General features: G+C 35.5%; 1 protein-coding gene across 1 annotated transcript in view; it reads left to right on the top strand.

Annotated features, from left to right (window-relative positions):
- Positions 1 to 822: 822 nt before the first annotated feature.
- Positions 823 to 19186, top strand: part of Znf804a (zinc finger protein 804A) — a 206202-nt gene continuing 187838 nt past the window's right edge. The window contains 1 exon segment of the mRNA XM_034496828.2: positions 823 to 989. Within this exon segment, the coding sequence (XP_034352719.1) occupies positions 879 to 989 (111 nt within the window). The 5' untranslated portion in view covers positions 823 to 878.

Below are 19186 nucleotides of genomic sequence, written 5' to 3' on the forward strand. Positions count from 1 at the left end.
TGCGGGGTATTCCATACAAAAGATGCATCAAAGCGCAGACTCCCCTAAGCCAAACCCAGTGGCACCTGGCACCTGCCCCGATTCGCTGCAATTGGAAGCGGATGGCTTGGGTACTAAATTATTAATTTATTTATTTCCCCTGCTCCCCCGCCCGCACTCCAACCCGCAGAGCAGAAGCCGCGGCGGTCGCGTTGCTCCCCAACCCCCCAACCTCCGCCCGCACCTCGCAGGAGTCTCGCACTTGTAACCGGCCGTCGCCTCCCGGCCCCTGGCGGTCGCGACGCACTCCCACTCGTGGCCAGGCTGGCGCGGCCGTGGGTCCCGGCGGCGGGGGAGGCGGGGGGGAGGTGGCGGGTGACAGATGTACTCCTCTGACAGCTCTCAGTATCAGCCCAGTGGCTCCCTGCCATTGGCTCAGTGCGATGGACCGGCAACGCCGCGCACTATAATAACACTCATGCCTGCCAGCGGCAGCGACTGCGAGTGCGGGCGCCCGGCGCGGGGGATGCTGCGGCCGCTGCCACTGCCGCGCGGGCGGCTCCCGCTGCCCGGCTGCGCCCTACCGCGCGGGCTCTGACCGCTCCCGCCTGGTCCCACCCGGCCCGGCCCCCTCTTGGCTGCATCCTCCCCTGGGGCTCTGCGTCCCGGTTCTTATCTCCAGGCGAGCACTGCGCCGGAGCCCAGGCGAGCGCGGCCAGCATGCGGAGGTGGCAGGGCGCGCACCGCAGCCGGGCATAAGGAACCCGCGTGCCCGCCGCCAGCGCACTGCCGGCCGCTCGCACTGCCGCGATCCCCAGCCCACCCTCCCGGCCCCGGCTGCGGCTGCGGGCGCGGGTGCGTGGAAGCGGCGGCTGCGGAGGAGAGGCGGCGGCTGCCCCATGGAGTGTTACTACATTGTCATCAGCTCCACGCATCTCAGCAACGGACACTTTCGCAACATCAAGGGAGTTTTCCGGGGCCCTCTCAGCAAGAACGGGAACAAAACTCTGGTAATCTCTCTCTCTCTCTCTCTCTCTCTCTCTCTCTCTCTCTCTCTCTCTCTCTCTCTCTCTCTCTCTCTCGATTTGTCTCTAATCTAATAGGACATATCGGGAGGAATGAGTTGACTGATGGGGTTTGGGAGTTTTCGTGATGTTGCTTGGTTTGGAAAGAATTCATACATTCCATTTATTTATCTGATGGGCGTGGGATGAGAATCGGGTGTAGAAAAAGGAAGGAATCTTAGGAAAGCTCTGCTTGAAGGTTTTCCCGACACTTCAGGAAGCTCTCTGTCCACCACACTTCACCGTGTTGAAGACTATCAGTCTCTCCTTATTTCAACAGGACCTCCTAAAAATAGAGAGGAACCCTAACACCAAGTGATCCTGTGACATCTTTCAGTTTAGGCAGCTTGAAGGTGAATGGAGGTGTGGGTGTCTGATGGAGCAGCGAGCCATGTGGCTGGTGGCTTAGGGGAAGTGGCTGGATTGAGTGAGGGTCTCAGAATGAGTTTGTTTCTTGGCTCTTGGCTCTTTGCTGAGGGACTGACAGGAAACTCCTCTCCTGAGAAGTTTTCTGTAGGAAGCTAAGCAGAATATTCCCATCGGCCCACTGCTTTCAGCTTGTCACTCTTCAGAGTTTAGGGATATGGGTGGAAGGTGATCACTGTGTCACAAGTACAGACAGTAGGAAACATGTTAGAAAACAAAACCCACACAGCTCTTCTCACTGACAAGCACAGCTTGTCCTTCAGCACCCAGCAGGAAAAGCACTCTTGATTGGAGGAAGATGTGCTGAGCATAGAGAGAGCAGGGAGTAGCTTCTACTTTCCACCCAAATCCCATCGTCCACAGAGCCTCCCTACAGAACCAACTCTCATGAGCAAGGGTGCCAGAAGAAGTCCACAGTTCTCCAAAGAAAGAACAGTAGCATGGAATCCTCTTAGTATGAGCACTGAGAGTCCAGCCAAGTCAGGTGGCAAAAGTGTAAGACTTTCTGAAGTCTATGCCCACCGGCAGACTTCGCTCTAGATTTCTCCTAGTATTCATCTGAAAGGATATGGATAGAGTAATTCAAGGACACGCGTAGCTCAAAGAGAATGCAGGTTTCTCAATCCCAGACTTTTTTATATGTTTAGAAGTGTATACACATTAATAAATAATTCCCTAACATTTTTTTTCGGGGATGTAAAGTTCTCATTTGAAGTTTTCAGTGGATTGAGACAACCATAGGGTATATATGATGTACTCTTTGATGCCTTTATTGTTCAGGATGTTTTTATTTGCTCTCTTTGTTGCACAGCAGAGCATATGCTTCAGACTTCTTTAGTTGAGTACTGTAGGGTAGTCAGAGTCTAAAAGGATTATTGAAATTGTCTGGGCTCTCAGAGAGGTTAGCTAACCTTTTAAAGAGAAAAAGTCCTTTCTTCAACATTATACCTTAAACTAAGTTTAATTTAAGAACAAGCAAAAGAACTAGACAGGGGAGATACTTCCATCGTGTAGATGCTAAAACAGCCAAGAGTTCACAGTAAAAAGTGAGCAGTTATCTGCTGGCCCTGAACTTGTTACAATGCTGTTCATTGTGCTTCTTCAGTCTCGTAGGCTCTCCAGGGACCGGATTTGCTTGTGAAGACTTGTTTGTTGTGTATTTGAAGTTAATGAGTTCTTCACTTATGTTGACAAAAGGCAGGTCAAATATGAGTTTTGGCTGTGTAACCTCATGATTTAAAAGGGTACATTAACAGCAGCCACCTAAATGAGATGGATAAAGCAAAATATATGTAGATGTCAGAAGCAAAGAGCAGGAGAGATGCTATGTGAAATAAAGCTCATAATGTTTCTCATGATACAGTGACTGAAACTTATAGGGGTGCTCATGACATTCCATCCAGACTTTTAAAAGCTGTCCTGTTTGAATTTATTGTGTGTGTTTGAGTTTCATGACTTAAATGTTCACATTTGTAGTCAACTCTATTCGACCCTGCTTTTTTATAGGAATATGTGCATAAGTGTTGTAAATGCTTTTTAATGAGTTTTGTCAGTAAGAAAAATGAGATCTATGCTCATCCTTAAGTATGATTGGAGAGTCTAGACATATTGATAAGAAATTATGCTAATTAATAAAGACTTGTTCAACTTATATAATGATGTATTCTTGTCAGCATCTAGAATTCTTTGAGCACTATTATATGCTGTATTTTTCAATTAAAGATACTTCCTCCAGAAATTTAGGAAATATGAAGCATAAATATTATCCTATATTATCCTAATTGGCATATACCATGTGATGAAAAAAATTTAAAGTTTATATATTTCAGGTCATATGACTTCATGTTTTAGTCTTTAAGTTAATAAGTTTAAGTTGTATTAAATATATACAATATTTTAAAACCTATATTCCTAGATTAATAACAGAAAACCTTTTGTGCTCTTTTATATTTTACTTTTTATATTGAAGTTTACCTCTAAGATAAAGGAATTAGAATGATGTTCATGTTTAATTTCAAGGAGATAACAACTTAAAGTCATTCACAGAAAAAAAGGAATTAAATTTTCCCCAAGAAATTAAATTATTTTCAATGACCAGTTGATTAATGAGTATTTTTTTATTTCTTCAAATTTCAGATTTGATAAAATCAATTGTATATAGCTTACACTTATTCTTGAGATCAATTTACTATATAGAGCTTTTAATATGGTGTACTGTCACAAATAAAAAGTTGTTGGCTATATGTCCAGTTTATACAGGTTTCAGTGTCATTGGTTTGTTGCTTCTATCCTATATGTAATAAAGCATATATATTAATGAATTAAATGGCAACTATGCGGAAGCCCAATCAAGAAATTAGCTTCATTTCTTAATAAGCCTGTGACTTCCTATATTGAAAATGGCAGATTTTCTATAGACCTAAGACCTTGATGGGAATGTATGGCTCTGCATTTATGTACACATTTATTTGTACCCCCATGGTAACACCAGGATTTGACAATCTTGAACCTATTCATGAAAAATTTTCTAAATTAGCAATTTTTATACATTCAAAGCCTCCATTTATATTATGTCTTAAAAACAAAGAATAGTAAAGTGATTTACTTGTTTCTGTTACAAAATGCTTCATTATCTCTTGACATACCTTAATTTCATGGAATGAGAAATTAATCTTCTACTAGTGACACAAATTATTATGGGTAAAGTTTAGGATCTTGAATAAACTTTTTGATTCAAGCGGTCTGTTTTCTACTAGTTTGCATTAGATTTATACACAGAAATTATTTGACCTCCTTATGTATTTTAAATGTTTTAATATATAATTAAATATGCAATATATTTACACGTAATTTCAATGTGAAGAATGAGTTTTGAAGGTAGGAATCTTAAATCTCATTATTTGTTGTTGCATTCTGTCTATTGGTTGTTTAGAATTTTTAAGTCTCATTTTGTGTTTAAATATCACAGAGTTAAAGTACCCCAAATGAACCACTAATGGTGGAAGATCACACAGTAAGCCAATGCTATGATGCAGATTTTATGACATATTGTAAATCTTGAAACTTATAAGGATAAGTGTGATAATTTAACTTAAAGATAGTACTGTGTCATGTTTAGTTAAACCATTTTACTTTTCTTCTTGTTTCCAAGTTACAGAGAAATAGTGCTAAATAAAAATAAAAAATGAATTCAAATATATTTTTCTTCTTATCCTCACGTGGACAAACATCTCTAACTTTTCATTAAGTCTTAGTTCTGTAGGACAACCACCGTTTTTTATATGGGAGGTCCAGGCTCACTAAGAAAAGAAGTTAATTTATTGACTGATCTTCAGCCATTGCTGTTTAGTTTATTCAACTGCAATGAGATGCTTCAGCTGCACTGGATTTTTAGACGCACCAATGATCTGTGTTTAATGTTCCTGCTCATTTTAATTCTGCTTTAAAATTTCTTCCCATTTTTTGACATATTTCCACATTTCTTGTTACTCAGGATATTTACCTATGTATTAATTTTAAAGTACAAAAATATGTATTTTTTATTTTATTTGAGTGCATATTTTAGAAGTGACAAAATTTAGGTTGACCTTGAGATATACTGTGTAGTCTTTTATCATTTAAACATAACTTGATTTTCCTACAATTCACTTACGTTTCCTGTGTCCCCTGGAAATTATGATTGAAAAGTTTCATTGGCTCACTGAAACCTATTTTAGGTGCATCTTATGGTTATAAGACTGAAGACCAGTTACTGAGTTGGTGACATTGAAAAATTAGCAGTGATAGATTACTATCTCCTAAAGAGTTCATTGGTGACGTTGGAGTCAGGCGGTGAAGTGGTATGTCCATAGACATCAGCTATGTGAACACGCTCCTACATCCAGTGGTTACTTATTCTTGCAAGTATCTTTTAAAATCACACATTCAGTATTAATTACTATGTTGAGTCTTACTTTTCTAAACTAAATGTCCCATTTACTCTTTGGTGTTATTTTAGTAAACTTTTATAGCATATACATTTTTAGAGATATGATTCAAATGAGAAAAGTCACTAATAATTGAAAGTTTATTATTATGACTCAAAAATACATGAACTACTATCAAAAAGAAATGCTGCCATTAAATAGTTAAACAGCTCAGTAACTATTTATGTAATTTGAATAGTTACTTAGAATCTTGTCTCTGCTCTTCAGATGTGCACCAATATTTTGTGTTATTGAGGTTGCCAATTGCATTTTAATTTAAAAATGCAGGAAAGTCTTGTCCAAAAATTTAATAGTGATTTATATTGGGACCACCATTTTATATTTATATTTATTGTGGCAAGTTTTTTAGTGTATAGTATTTTTAAAATTTAGATAAAAATATCAATTGAAAATAATATTTTTTAGTTTATCACTGCTACACTGCTTTTTGTTTCTTTCATTATTTTGAGACAGAGTTTTTCTATGTAGCTCTGGTTGTCTTAGAATTTTCTCTGTAGACCAGTTTGTCCTTGACCTCAGAGATCTGTTTTTATTGCTGGGTAGGATTTTTATTTCATTTATTAATCATTTTATTCATTTACATTTCAGATGATCTCCTCCTTCCTGGTTACTCCTCCACCAAACCCCCATTCTATCCCCCCTTACCCCTTCCCCTTAGCCTCTATGATGGTTCTCCACCCATTCACCCACTCTCGGCTCACCCCTATAGTATACACCTATGGTACTTTTTCATATTACCTTCTCAAATAATGACAACATCTAACCCTATGCATACTACCTATCAAAGTTTCATATAGAGATATAAAATCACTTTTCTCTATCTGTGTGCATCCTTCTTTGGGCCAATTCTAAAGAAGTCAACAGTCTTAACATCACTTGAAGAACATTCATAATGTCTTCTATCTTCATATGTCACATTTTGGTTGTATTGGTTGGCAGCAATACCTAGATCAGATATGTTAGACAGTGTCATAATAAGAAGCATATAAGCAACAAAGGATGATACATTCTACATTTCATTTAAAGTAACAAATTTTATCTGAGACTATAGCTCAATGGTACAGAACACAATTACCATTCATGAAGTTTTGGACTCAATTTCCACACCAAAAAATATAAATCAAATAAACTAAAAACATTTTTAGTTAGGCTGCCAGTAGTTTAGGTATTTTCTTACTGTTTCTAGTCTTTTAAAATTAATTTTAAATGCAGTTTTAGTCTCTAGTTATTTTTAAACATAATTTGAACCTGAAATGCTTAGTTTATTTAGGTGAAAACAAATTTATTAATAGCCTTATTATAGATGGTAGAAATTGAAATTTAAAATAAATCTGATGATGCTACAATATTGTGATATTTTTCTCTCATCACCTATGGATGGAAGTTAATGCTATTGAAGAGGAATGTTGTGCTCTGGGAGTTTGATAAGTTACTTCAGAGAATATAACAATTATAATCTCTGGCATACTGCAATTTAAATTTAGGAAGGGATTATATGTTTCTGTCTATCACATTTTATGATGCCAACCACAAGGAATATAATTAATGTTTAATTTTGCTAGATTTTTTCTGAAAATTCTATCTTGAAATAATTGTATATATACATATTACATACACACACATATGATTTTAAAAAGAACCTTGCAACCAAAACAAAACAAACAAGCAACCCCCCCCCAAAAAAAAAACCCAAAACTAAAAAACAAAACCAAATGCTTATACTGTATAATGTATTTCTGATGGTGTTTGTAACTGGCAAGGTTTCATTAATTTTTATAAATATATTGTTCTATACTTTCTAGCACAGTGCAAGATAAAGTGGGGGTAATAAATAATTAACACTCAATCTTAGTTGTTAAAGTAAATGTTGCCCATTACCAGATACTATTCTGAACTCTTTAATAATGGCTTGGCATCTTTGAGATATACTATTCTGAACTCTTTAATAATGGCTTGGCATCTTTGGAAGAAAGGTACATTCTTTCCTCAGTGTAAGTACTGTTCATACACTCAATGTTTGCAGTAGTAAAGCTGTGCTTTAATTACTAGCAGTCTTAGTAAATGGGCTATACAGAATTCAATGTACAGTAGCTACTCATCACCCAAATGCTAATTATATTGCAGTAATGAATTTTGTAAATATAATTAACTTCTACTCTATTAACTTAAGTTGTTTTTATTAATTTACTTTATGTATTCACATTCCAAATGTGTCATCTTTCCTAGTCACTCCACCCTGAGTTCTTCATCCCATTCCTCTTTCCCTTTGCTTCTGAGTGGGTGCTACCCCACCTACCCAGACATTGATTTAATCTAGAAAAGCTGGCTTCATGCTGTTTCTTGATAGTATATCAGATCAAACACTAAAGTTTCTTATAAAAGAAGAATTTCTACTTTATGATTGCTGTGTCTGCTCGTGCCCATTTTTAGTCCACCAATTATTTTCACATTTCCAATGGATCACTCACTGCAACTACAGAACAAAATAAATCCTTTTATTCCTTCATATAAATCATGTGTATATTGACACAAACACTTCCCTATACACAAAGAAGCCTGCCATTTCTATAAATTAAATTGCTTGAATAACTCTGAGGTACAAAACTTTGTTCATAAACTGTTTTTCAATAAAGCAACTAAAATATGCAACTACAAGGATGATGGTTGGATGCAAGAGGAAATAAGTGAGTAGATGTTAACTCTAGAAGTTAAATCTAGAGCTGATTGTTACCCACCTTTATTTATGAAAAAGTTTATGATAATTTTTAAATATATTTATAATCCATTTTATTACTATAACATATACTGTTATAATTAAACAAAACAGCATTCTTACTCTCTGCTGTATCCCATCAGCTAATGGCAGAAACACTTCTTGAGGTAAAATATTAAGGCTAACTTTAAGTGAAAGAAAACAATTATACTTAACCTTTAGTAGTATACAACGCTTGGTTGTGTAAGAGTTTTTCTTAAGTATGTTTTAAATAGATTTGTTTAAAATAAAGAATTTTCATCTTTCCAAAAAATCTTCATGGAAACACACAGAATTATGGTCGTAAGCATCAGCCTAAGGTCACCAGGAACACAGTTGTAGTAGAAAGATGTTGGTGGGCCATATGTGTTTCTACAAGGTAAAATATACTGTAGGAGACAAGTGAAGTCTTAGGAAGAAATCTCTGGAATTTTACTGTGATTAGAGCCCATTTATGGTTATCTTAGAATTTCTCGTGTTGATGGAAAACAAAACAGATTAGAAGGAAGCTCAAGTTTATGTTCTCTAATGGATGAGATTACTTAGTAATAAAAAACAATGGTTTTGGTTTTTTCAGTGATGAGATAGGACTAAGGGGCAGTCTAGAACATCTTGAAATCCAGTGGGTTTCTAGACTGAAACCTTTGACGTTAGCCTGACTTTTTGACCCAGCCAAGCTCCTTTGTGGAAGTTTTAGGAACTTAATTGTTGAGTCTCTGATAAGACAAGGAATGTATGGTCATGGAGAGAAGAGTCAGAGGACAAGTTGATCAGGGTCCAGGAACCCAGACCTTCTTCTTTTCATGTCCCAGATCAAGGGACATGAGAGAAATGTGAATTCAAGATGACACTTTAGGAAGATAAGAGTCAAGGAAAATTAGCAAAAAGTATCACTGTGGAATGGTGGAAATATTTGCTCCCTGCCCCCCACACTCACACACTCTCACTTTTGTAGAAGACTTTAGGAGTTGAGACATTCTCCCACTGAGACAAAGCCAGGGTAGTGATGTTTTCACTATTGACTTTAGGGGGAAGAGAAGTGTCTGTTGAGTGAGAAATATGAAACTTTTTTGAGACTTATTGATAATAGACATTTATGACTTTAAAAGAACATGGGACAACAGTTTTAAGTCCCATGAAAATATAGAGAATTGTATTGGAAATCATAGCCAAGATAGGGAATGAAAGCCAGGAAATGAGAATTGAAGAATTCTGGATTTCTTTGTTTCTTTGACCTTTAAAAATACATTTTTAAAATTAAGATATAATTATATCATTTTCCCTATTTCCTTTCTCCTTCTCTAACTACTCCCATGTCTCCCTGTTCCCTCTTACTTTGATGGGCTCATTTTTGGATTATTACTGTTACATATATAATCATATAGACATAAGCACACAGATATATAAATGCAACCTGCTGAGTCTATTATTGTTGTTTGTGTCCATACAAATCATATCTGATGACTGTTAATTGGATAACCAATCATGAGGCTCATCTCTAAGAGACACTAATTATCCAAATCCTAGTTGCCCATTGTTGTCTACAGGTGGGACCCCTTGAAATTTCCTCTTTCTGAATTAGTGTTTCTATTGATAATACCCTTTTTTAGGTCTTTCTTAGGCAGCCATTTCTAGGAGAAATAGTCTCATCACCAACTTCCTGTTCTGCTAGCCCTTACAATCTTTCTGTTGTCTCTTCTTCATGGTTCCCTGACAAGCCTTAAGTGAAAGAGTTGTGTTGTATATGTATCCCTTGGGGCTGGCTCCCCATAATCTAATCTATGGATTTTTGTTTTCTGTCTAATTGTAGTTTTCTGTAATTTTTCAAAAGAGAAGCTTTTTCTGTGAGGAGTAAGAATGATGCTTATCTGTGGGTATTAAAACAAGGTTCAGAATGTAGTTAGAAAGCATGCAAGTCTAGTATAGTGCCAATATAATTTTTTTCTGCGACCTATGATTTCATTAGATCTAGATAGTTGTTTAGGTGTCTAGTAACAGGCATCATTTTCCTGCTACTGAGAGGGCTTAGGTTTGATTAGACAGTTATTGTTTGCCAACAACACGAGAGTGCCACTATAGTACCTTTTTGTATACCCTGATCTAGTAGTCATTGTAGTGGGTCATAGGCTTCACAGCTGGATAAGAAAAATGGTTTTTTCCCACCTTGTTAGCTTGCCTTTTCCTTTCTCCTCCTACTCCTCCTTCTCCTTCCTTCTCTTTCTTTTTCTGTATTGACCTCCAACCACCTTTCTTATGAGAGTTCCCCTCCCCATTATTCTTTCCCCTTTCATATCCCATGAATTTCTAGTGGTGGTCAGTGTAATTGAAGGTCCAGTTAGATTAAGCTTTGATAATTCTATAGTGGATAGCAGAGGTATAAGGATGGGGGAGGGTGACAAACAGGAGTTCTGTCAGAAGCTGCCAGAATCTCTGTGCTCACTTTTTCTCTTCTTGTGAAGCTAACTCATACATGATTTTTTTAGATACTCAGAGATTTTCTGGACCCTGTTTCAGTATTCTGAAAACAAATCATCTCTATTCTGACTATAAGGATTGACTTCCCAAATGCAGTTGCTTGGGAGTCAAATTATTAATGATGACAAGTTCATTCATAGTCCATATGTTTTAAGCTGCATTGATGATTGATTATAAACTTGATAGCCTAAATAACCAATATTTGTTATCTACAGAACCTGAGGCTGAGAATTCCCTGATAAAAATGCTGAGCATTGTCAGGTATGATGTGGGTTTCTCTCCGAATCCTTTGTATGCTCACATAGTAAAAAGCAGAGAGAAATGTGACCTTATATAACTCTTAAAACATGCACCTGGTTGTGGAGGATTCATGATTGCAACCACTACCCCTAAAAGAGTAAAACTTCTAATGACATAAAATACATACGATTTCAATAAATTTTGGGGACAATCATTCAGTCAATAGTAACCATCCATACTGTAGTATCTGTGTTTCTCAGACAAGAAATATAAAAACATGGAATTCCACAACTGAGGATGTTTAGAAACTATTTGGTACTGTGAGTTTGGCCATGTACCTTACAAAGTATATGAGAATCAGGAGACTTTGAATGATAGCTTATTGGGAAGGGTTTTAAAGATAACAAATCTTTCCTGAGTAATTGTGTGTGTGTTCTCTTACCAGTGAAAAGGGGGAATGGGCTTAAATATGAAGCTTTCCACAGTTTAGTGAAAATGTCTCAGCTGACATAATTCCAGAAATGTCAGTTCATTGATCACTGTGATGGTTTGAATATGCTTGGCCCAGAAAGTGGCATGATTAGGAGGTGTTGACTTGGAGTAGGTATGGCCTTGATAGAGTAGTTGTGGCCTTTTTGGAAGAAGTGTTTCACTGTTATGGTGGGCTTTGAGATGCTCTTCGTATAGGCTGGAAGGACAGTTGGCTCCTGGCTTCCTTTGGATGAAGACGTAGAACTCTCAGCTCCTCTGGCACAATGCTTGTCTGGACACTGCCATGCTTCTGGTCATGATGATAATAGACTGAACCTTAGAACCAGAAAGCTTGCCCCAATGAAATGTTGTTCTTTATAAAAGTTGCCTTGGTCATGGTGTCTTTTCACAGAAATGAAACGCTAAGACATGCTCCTTACATATATATGTCAATAATATATAAAACATCCCAATTTGCATGGATTTTGGCCTAAATATTTTGGAGATAAATAAGAACTCTATGGAAACTTTCAGATATCTGTCATTTCTTAAATTTATCAAGTTCATAAAATCATTCAAAGCTAACTCTTTAGGAACAAGTTTGGGGTTTCCTTTGCTGTCTCCCATGGTTTTCGTGTCCATGGTGGAAAGTCTTCAATGTCTTTTATCACTGAAATTCTGATGTTACAAAATTAATATTTACACTAGGGGGCGGCATAACATTTCCTCTTGCTTCACGTTTCAAACAGTAAGTATCCCCAAATTAATAAATATGTCAAAAATAATTATCAAAGTTTTATTAGTTAAAAGTCATTCTAAAATTTCATTATAAAAAATGGTAAAGATGTGATGTGTTTATTACATGTTTTATTTCAGTGCCTACCCCATGTTAATTTGTGACAATTTTCTAATTTAATCAAATGTATTATGTAGAGTAAAATCATGATAACATGGAGTGTGTGTCAAAAAGCCCTTGGCAGAGAGTCAGTCTTGGCTATGAAAGTGTCAGTTTTACATTTTGAAGTTAAGGTTTGTGTGTTCTTCTCAGTATTTTCAATGGCAATTTTATTTTAATTCTTAATTTATAATTTAGCTCAATTAAAATTTGCAAGGACTGCTCAATTATTTAGAGTACCATAATGACTGTCATGTTTAAAGAATAACAGCTAAACTATGAAAGAATATGTGAAATTATGAAATTCTTTGCTTTTGTCCTACTGTCTCTCTAGATTCTTTATGGGAACCTACAGAATCAGTGAGGTCACTTCTATTTTTATTAGCATGTATTTCTATAGAGAATGACAAGTTTCATAATTTTTATGCATGAATTACATATTTAATCTTTCATCATAAAAATAATAAATAATAAAGGAAAAATATATGAAAATATTCGTGAGTGAAGAGTTTTAGCATTTCCCAAGCATCCACATAACAAGAGGAATTAACCTTTCTCGAAAGAAAGGGAGTGATTACATACAATCACATTGGTGTATTTCTAATGTTAATCACTGTGTAATTATTGATACAATATAAAAGAGACATTCTACATACAGATCATCACTTAGAAGAATGGATACTATGGTGCCTGTTGTCATTAGAACACCCAGGAGACTAGTTTACATGTAGTTTACATCTCAGAAATGCACACTGCATACCACTGTTCTAGTGAGCTGTATTGAAGACAATTTATTTTCATATCATCGTATAGGACAGGGCAAATGAAGTAAATAACAATGATACATCAAAGTAAATTGATCATCTTTGCTCTAATACCTAGTGTACTTTAATGACAAAAGATAATGTGAGAATGTTGTTTACTTGTTATTGTATTCTAATTAAAATACCATATCAAAATTATTCTATTATTATTGTATTCTAATTAAAATACCATAATTAAAATACCATATCAAAATTCAATTCACATATGCTTTATAACTTACTGATAATTTGAAAGACAATCTTCTTTTGTCTCTGTTTTGTAAATCAAACCTCAACAATGTGCTTTCACAGGCTCCAGGTAAGAAAGGCAGGCACATGTACACTTTAAGAAAAGTCTTTTTCTTTCTTCTCTTGTTTCCCCTCTTCCCTCCTAGACGTTAACCCTTTCCTCCCACTCATGTTTTCACCTTACACTTAGCTCCTAATAGAAGAAGGTGTTGTTTTTCTGTTAACCTTTAAATGTAATGTGTTTTCCTCAGGAAAGCCACAGAATTCTGGAAACCTTGCCTAAGGCCACTGTGAAAGCATTCTTTACTAAAAACAAGAAAACAAAAACAAATAAAACAAAAAACAAAAAATATATATATACTGCTTGTAATGTCAATTGGTATATCAGAGCTCTTCATGTTGGTATGATATGGAAAAATTTTAATTAACCTAGCAGACAAAGCTTCAGAGTGGTCATGATTTAAAAAATTAGAAGCAATGAGGATGGGTGTAGAAGAAAGAAAGAGATAAAAAGAGATGGCAAAAGGATTGAGGGAGGATAAAAGAAAAACATATTTAAGAGGAATGCCAGGTTCTATGAGACCTATAGTAACTTAAATAACAGGATGATTGGATGTCAGGTTTACCCAGCCCCATGCCAGTTCATACTGTGATTTTGCATGTTTGTTAGTGACACGGTTCTTAAGCCTCATAATTATTCTCATTTGAAAGATAAGCGACACGTTACCTGCTAATTCTAGAAACACCCCCAATGGCAGAGATGCGTCCTTTATGCTGGTCAGAATTCTTTTGTGTTTCAGCCAAGATACCATCTGTAGAGCATGTCTTCAACATACTTGGTTATTTTGTCAGCAACCTTAAGATTAGTAACAAGAGAGTGAAATAGTGAATATAATTACCCTTGTCTCCTCTTTCTGGCAAACTAGCCACGTGGCATGGAAGGGCTATTCTGTGACAAGACAAAATCACTCAGTCAATTGAAGATTCTCTAGGGAAATATCAAAATTATTGGGAGAAAAAGGAGGTCACAAAGTGTGTCTTACCACCAGCCACAGATACGGAAATTTCAACTAGCTAGCAGCAGAATTTTCGCAAATTAAAATATATTTTGGTTTCTCAAGAAGCCCAATTCAATAAGGTAATATTTGAACCTGCCAGTTTTCTAATAACTTTCAATAAGTGTGCTTTGTGTTTTATTTGATGAACTTTTGTTTTATTTTAACTGAAAAAAAATCTGGCTGGAGTTAGCATAAATACACAAATTCGTATTTTCCAACATGTTCTGTGTCTATATAGAGTTTTTACAGTGTCTCCTATAGTTGCTTGATTCTTGTATTTTTGTTTTTTTATAGTAAAATTGAGTAAGGCTTTAGAAAAGTTTTAGTTTGAATTTAAACTATATAATGTAAATCCATTATTTTTGTGTTTTCTGATTCTTTCTGTATAATTAACAATAACTGTAAATGATTTATATTTTGCTGTAGAGGAAATGTTTTTGGCATATTTAATAATTATTTTAATTATTACTGAAATTTCCTAAAATTAATGGGCAGATTGAGTGAAATTATTGTTTTAAGAGTAAAAGAAAAAAAGAGGAAAAAAAGGTAGAGAAGTGTCAATTTCTGTTTAGTACATCACAACTGTTAAGTTTTTAATTACTTTTATTTTTGGAGATTATAATATAATTCCATCATTTCCTTTATCACTTTCCTTCATCCAAACCCTCCAATATACCCTTCCATGCCCTCTTTCAAATTTGTGGCCTCTTTTACATCAATTATTTCTACATTACACACACACATACACACATACATATTTATCTACATAGGGATATATATATATATAGGGATATATATATAGATTTATGTGTGTACATATATATGTACATATGTACATATACACACATATAAATCTATATATCCCTATATAGATAGATACAACTATCTCAGTCCATATAATGTTATTTGTGTGTATGTTTTCGTAGGCTGATCATTGGGTATTGGATTACCAGTAGGTGTGCTCTTCACTTGGGAGGACAGTTTCTCAGGTTCTCAGCATGCCTTGGTTACCTGCAGGTCTTTGTGTAGGGTTGATGCCTCTTTGGGCTTTCCCCTATTCATATTAGTATGTCTACTTTTGTCCTTGTTCTGCTAATGTCTTGGCATTCATGTTGGTAAGACTTTGTGGGTGTAACTTTGGGCACTACTAGAAAACTAACTCTGCTTCTGGCTCTTAACAGTATTGCTGACTTCTTTTCCACAATGATTCTTGAGTCTAAAGTAGAGGACTTGTATTGTAAATGTAACCACTGGCAAAGGCTCCAGAGCATTGTATTTTGATTAGTTTGTAGTTTTCTGTAATGGTCTCTGACTGTTGGAAAGACAAGTTTTCTTATTAGGGTTGAGAAGTACTATCCTTATTTATATCTGTGCTTAACGTCAAATGAGAATGTAGTTAGAGATTATGCTGGTTTGAAAAAGTGAGAGTTGACTAATGTGTACAGAAAAAAAAAATGTTATCTGAAATAGTACTTGTTCTTCTGACTTCCCAAAACGTACGGATGGATGGATGTGTACTTTTCACTTAAACATAAGATACCATATTAGAATAGAGTAGGTGGTTAAGGAAACCCAAGAATATTAATGATCAAGAATAGACCAGAAAAAAGGGGGTGGGGCATAGATAGCCTGGAAGTAAGGACACAGCTTATTCTATGCAGTTCTGAACTGACAATCAAACCTAGATGGTTGTCATTAATATCTGTGTTTTCTGAAAATGTGTGCTGTACTTCTCTACTGAATTTAACTGTAGGTACAGTCCAGGAATCTAATTTTCTAAAAGTAGGCAGGTGACTCCGGCTTTCCTGGGATAATATTCATCTGGCTTGGTTTCAATGGAGTCTTTCCAGAAGTAGTTTAGATGTCAGGCATTCTTATTTAATGTAAGAAATGAAGTCCTGCTCTGCCCATCACTCACCTGACAGCATCACAATGGTTGCCTTTCAGAGGCAGAAGAAAGAAGTTGTTTTTTTGTTATTTAAAAAAGAAGAAAACCAGGAGAACATTTAGTTAGAATAAAAAAAAAATTTTAAACATTAATGTTCACAGAAAGGATGGAAATGCAAAGTTTCACTTTCAAAGAGGAAAAAGAGACAGTTGTAAGTACAACCTTCATAGAAGTCAAGTAACTTTGTCAATTTCTTTTGAAACACCTTAGCATATTATAGTTTATATAGAAATTAGATATAACATATTTGATATCATTTCATACATTTCCATGTGTAGTAATTGAGTTTAATATCAAAGGAATTATTTAGTGAATTAAACTGAGAAAACCATGTAATTTAATAGAAACACATATATGGAGGGAAATATTTTTAAGAAATATAATTCTAGGTAGTTTTTCTTTAATGCAAAGCATACCAAGGTTGGTCATTGAAAACATGTATTAATAAAGAAAAATCAGACAAAGCAAATATATACCAATTATATTCTTATAAATAGAACATATTCATAGCTCAGAACTTCCTGTTGGTGTTCATGGTGTTGCTTCCATGAATGGAACAATCTTTGTTCATTGTTATATGTTTGGTTTATATTTAGTTATATTTGGATCAATTCTGCATTAAAAGTCCTGTGATTGGTTTCTTTACTTGATACAATTTTATAACCTATCAAAAACTTTGGCTTATAATTACCTAAAGAAATTATAATTAACTGATTTTCAAGTCCCAGGAACAATCCCATTATTTTCTTCATATGTTAAGCACTTACCTTGTACCATATTGAATATTAAAAACTTACTGATAATATCACCAGACCTCTTTAATTTATTTTCATAAAAATTGTTAAATAAACGAGCCAACTTGAATACTCTGGATTAGGCCATCGTCATTCTCATTAACTACATTTAAAAAAAAAAATGAATGCTACAGTAAGTACATAAGACAATTTGAGAATAGTTTGATCAGGACAAATATATATTCATGTCCATTCTGTCTGTTATAAGATTGCCAATTTTGTTTGTTTGTTTGAAGCAGAGGTCTGAGCCTAGAGCTTCAAGGTTGATTGGTAAGCACTGTACCACTGAGCTATATCCCTGCCACCATCATATCGTCTAGCTTAGTGCAGAAGAAACACATAATAAATTCTCACAGCTTGTGAAACATGGATATCAAAAAGTCACAGAGATTGGAAATCGGGAAACATAAATATATCATGTATCACTCTGCAATATACTTTTGTTTGCAAATGATTTATTTTAAAATTTAATTTTATTAAGTTTTATATCTCTGTACATATTTGTATATGTGTTCATTATGCACTAACACATACATGTGAGCATATACCTATGGAGGCCAGTAGCTGATGCCATTGTGTCTTACTCTAGGCTTCTTAACCTTATTTAATTAAATTATTATAATTATATCGTGTTTATGGGTGCTTTGCCAGCATGCATGTCTGTGCATTACCTATAACTCCTGCCTGCAGAGTCCAGAGGAAAGTGTGGGAACACTCTATAGAGTGACAAACAGTTGAGATCTGTCTTGTGGATGCTGGAGATTGAACCCATGAACTCTGTAAATGGAACTAGTGCTCTAAACCATTGACTTACCTGTCAAACTCCTTATGTTTTGAGACAAGATCTCTTCCTGACCTGAGGCTTACTGATTATATATATATATATATATATATATATATATATATATATATATATATATATTTTAAATATTTTAAATTGCTAGCCAGCAGCCCCAGGACTTCCCTTGAATCTGACTTCCTGGGATCACAGGAGAACGTCTTCGTGACTGACTTATACTTATGAGGGGAGATCTGAACTTAGGTCCCCATGTTTAAGGTTACATGCTTTATAGAGTGAGTCATCTTTCCAATTCCCTTACTTATTCTTTTCTGTTTTGAATATTACAGTCTATAGAGTTAATTAAAATTGAAAATCTTGCCCATTTGTTAGCTCACCAAGAAGTGTTTCTCAAACACATTATCATATTTCTTTTACTTCTTAGCACGATTAATTGCACAGAACCTAAATAAGATGAAGCGAAGTACCAACTAATATGCTTCATATGCATTATGTATTGTACCAAGACAGAAAAAATGCATTATTTAGTAAAAGACAAAATGAATTTATTAAAAGCTATATTTAAAACATTTTCTCAGTACTTTGCAACTCACTCTGAAATTTTTTTTCTCAGCAATTTTTATTCCTAGTGTTTGCAATTTTTTCTTTACTATTAAGAATAATAAATGTTCATACACTAAAGCAGATAAAGAATTACTTCCACGGTGTTCGTAGCTGCAAGTACAACATCAGTTTCTGGAATATGTTATTGAATTTTTCACTCAGAGGAATAAGATAACAGCAGCTGCCCATTTCCCAATCACTGGGCTTTGCTCTGCATGCTGGCACCAGGCTGCCTTTCATACTCAGGCACTTCATAATGTACAGGTTATCGGTCTATCTTTCTCAGAAGATTATTTTCAGAGAGAACACGAGAACACAGTGGACCCAAAGCCACTTAATACATATTTGGTGAATACCAGTGCTTCCAAATATATTTCTCCTAATTGTTGGCTGTGCTGCAGAGGAAAGGGAGAAAGAATGCCAGTTGCAGGTATGAGAACAGCACTCAGGAATATGGAAGCAGTCATCAGGATGGGCCTTATGAGCATCCCTTTCTATGAATTGTAAAGAGGTTTTCTAGTGTTTCTGTCATCATCAATTTATTCCCTGACTAATTTGATCTAAATGTAACCTGTCAATGTAGTTAGAGGCTGCTGTCTTTTTTTTCCTTTTAAAAATATTTTAATAGTTTTAATTTTTTTAGA

The sequence above is a fragment of the Arvicanthis niloticus genome, chromosome 2 (genome assembly GCF_011762505.2).
Source record: "Arvicanthis niloticus isolate mArvNil1 chromosome 2, mArvNil1.pat.X, whole genome shotgun sequence".
NCBI lineage: Eukaryota > Metazoa > Chordata > Mammalia > Rodentia > Muridae > Arvicanthis > Arvicanthis niloticus.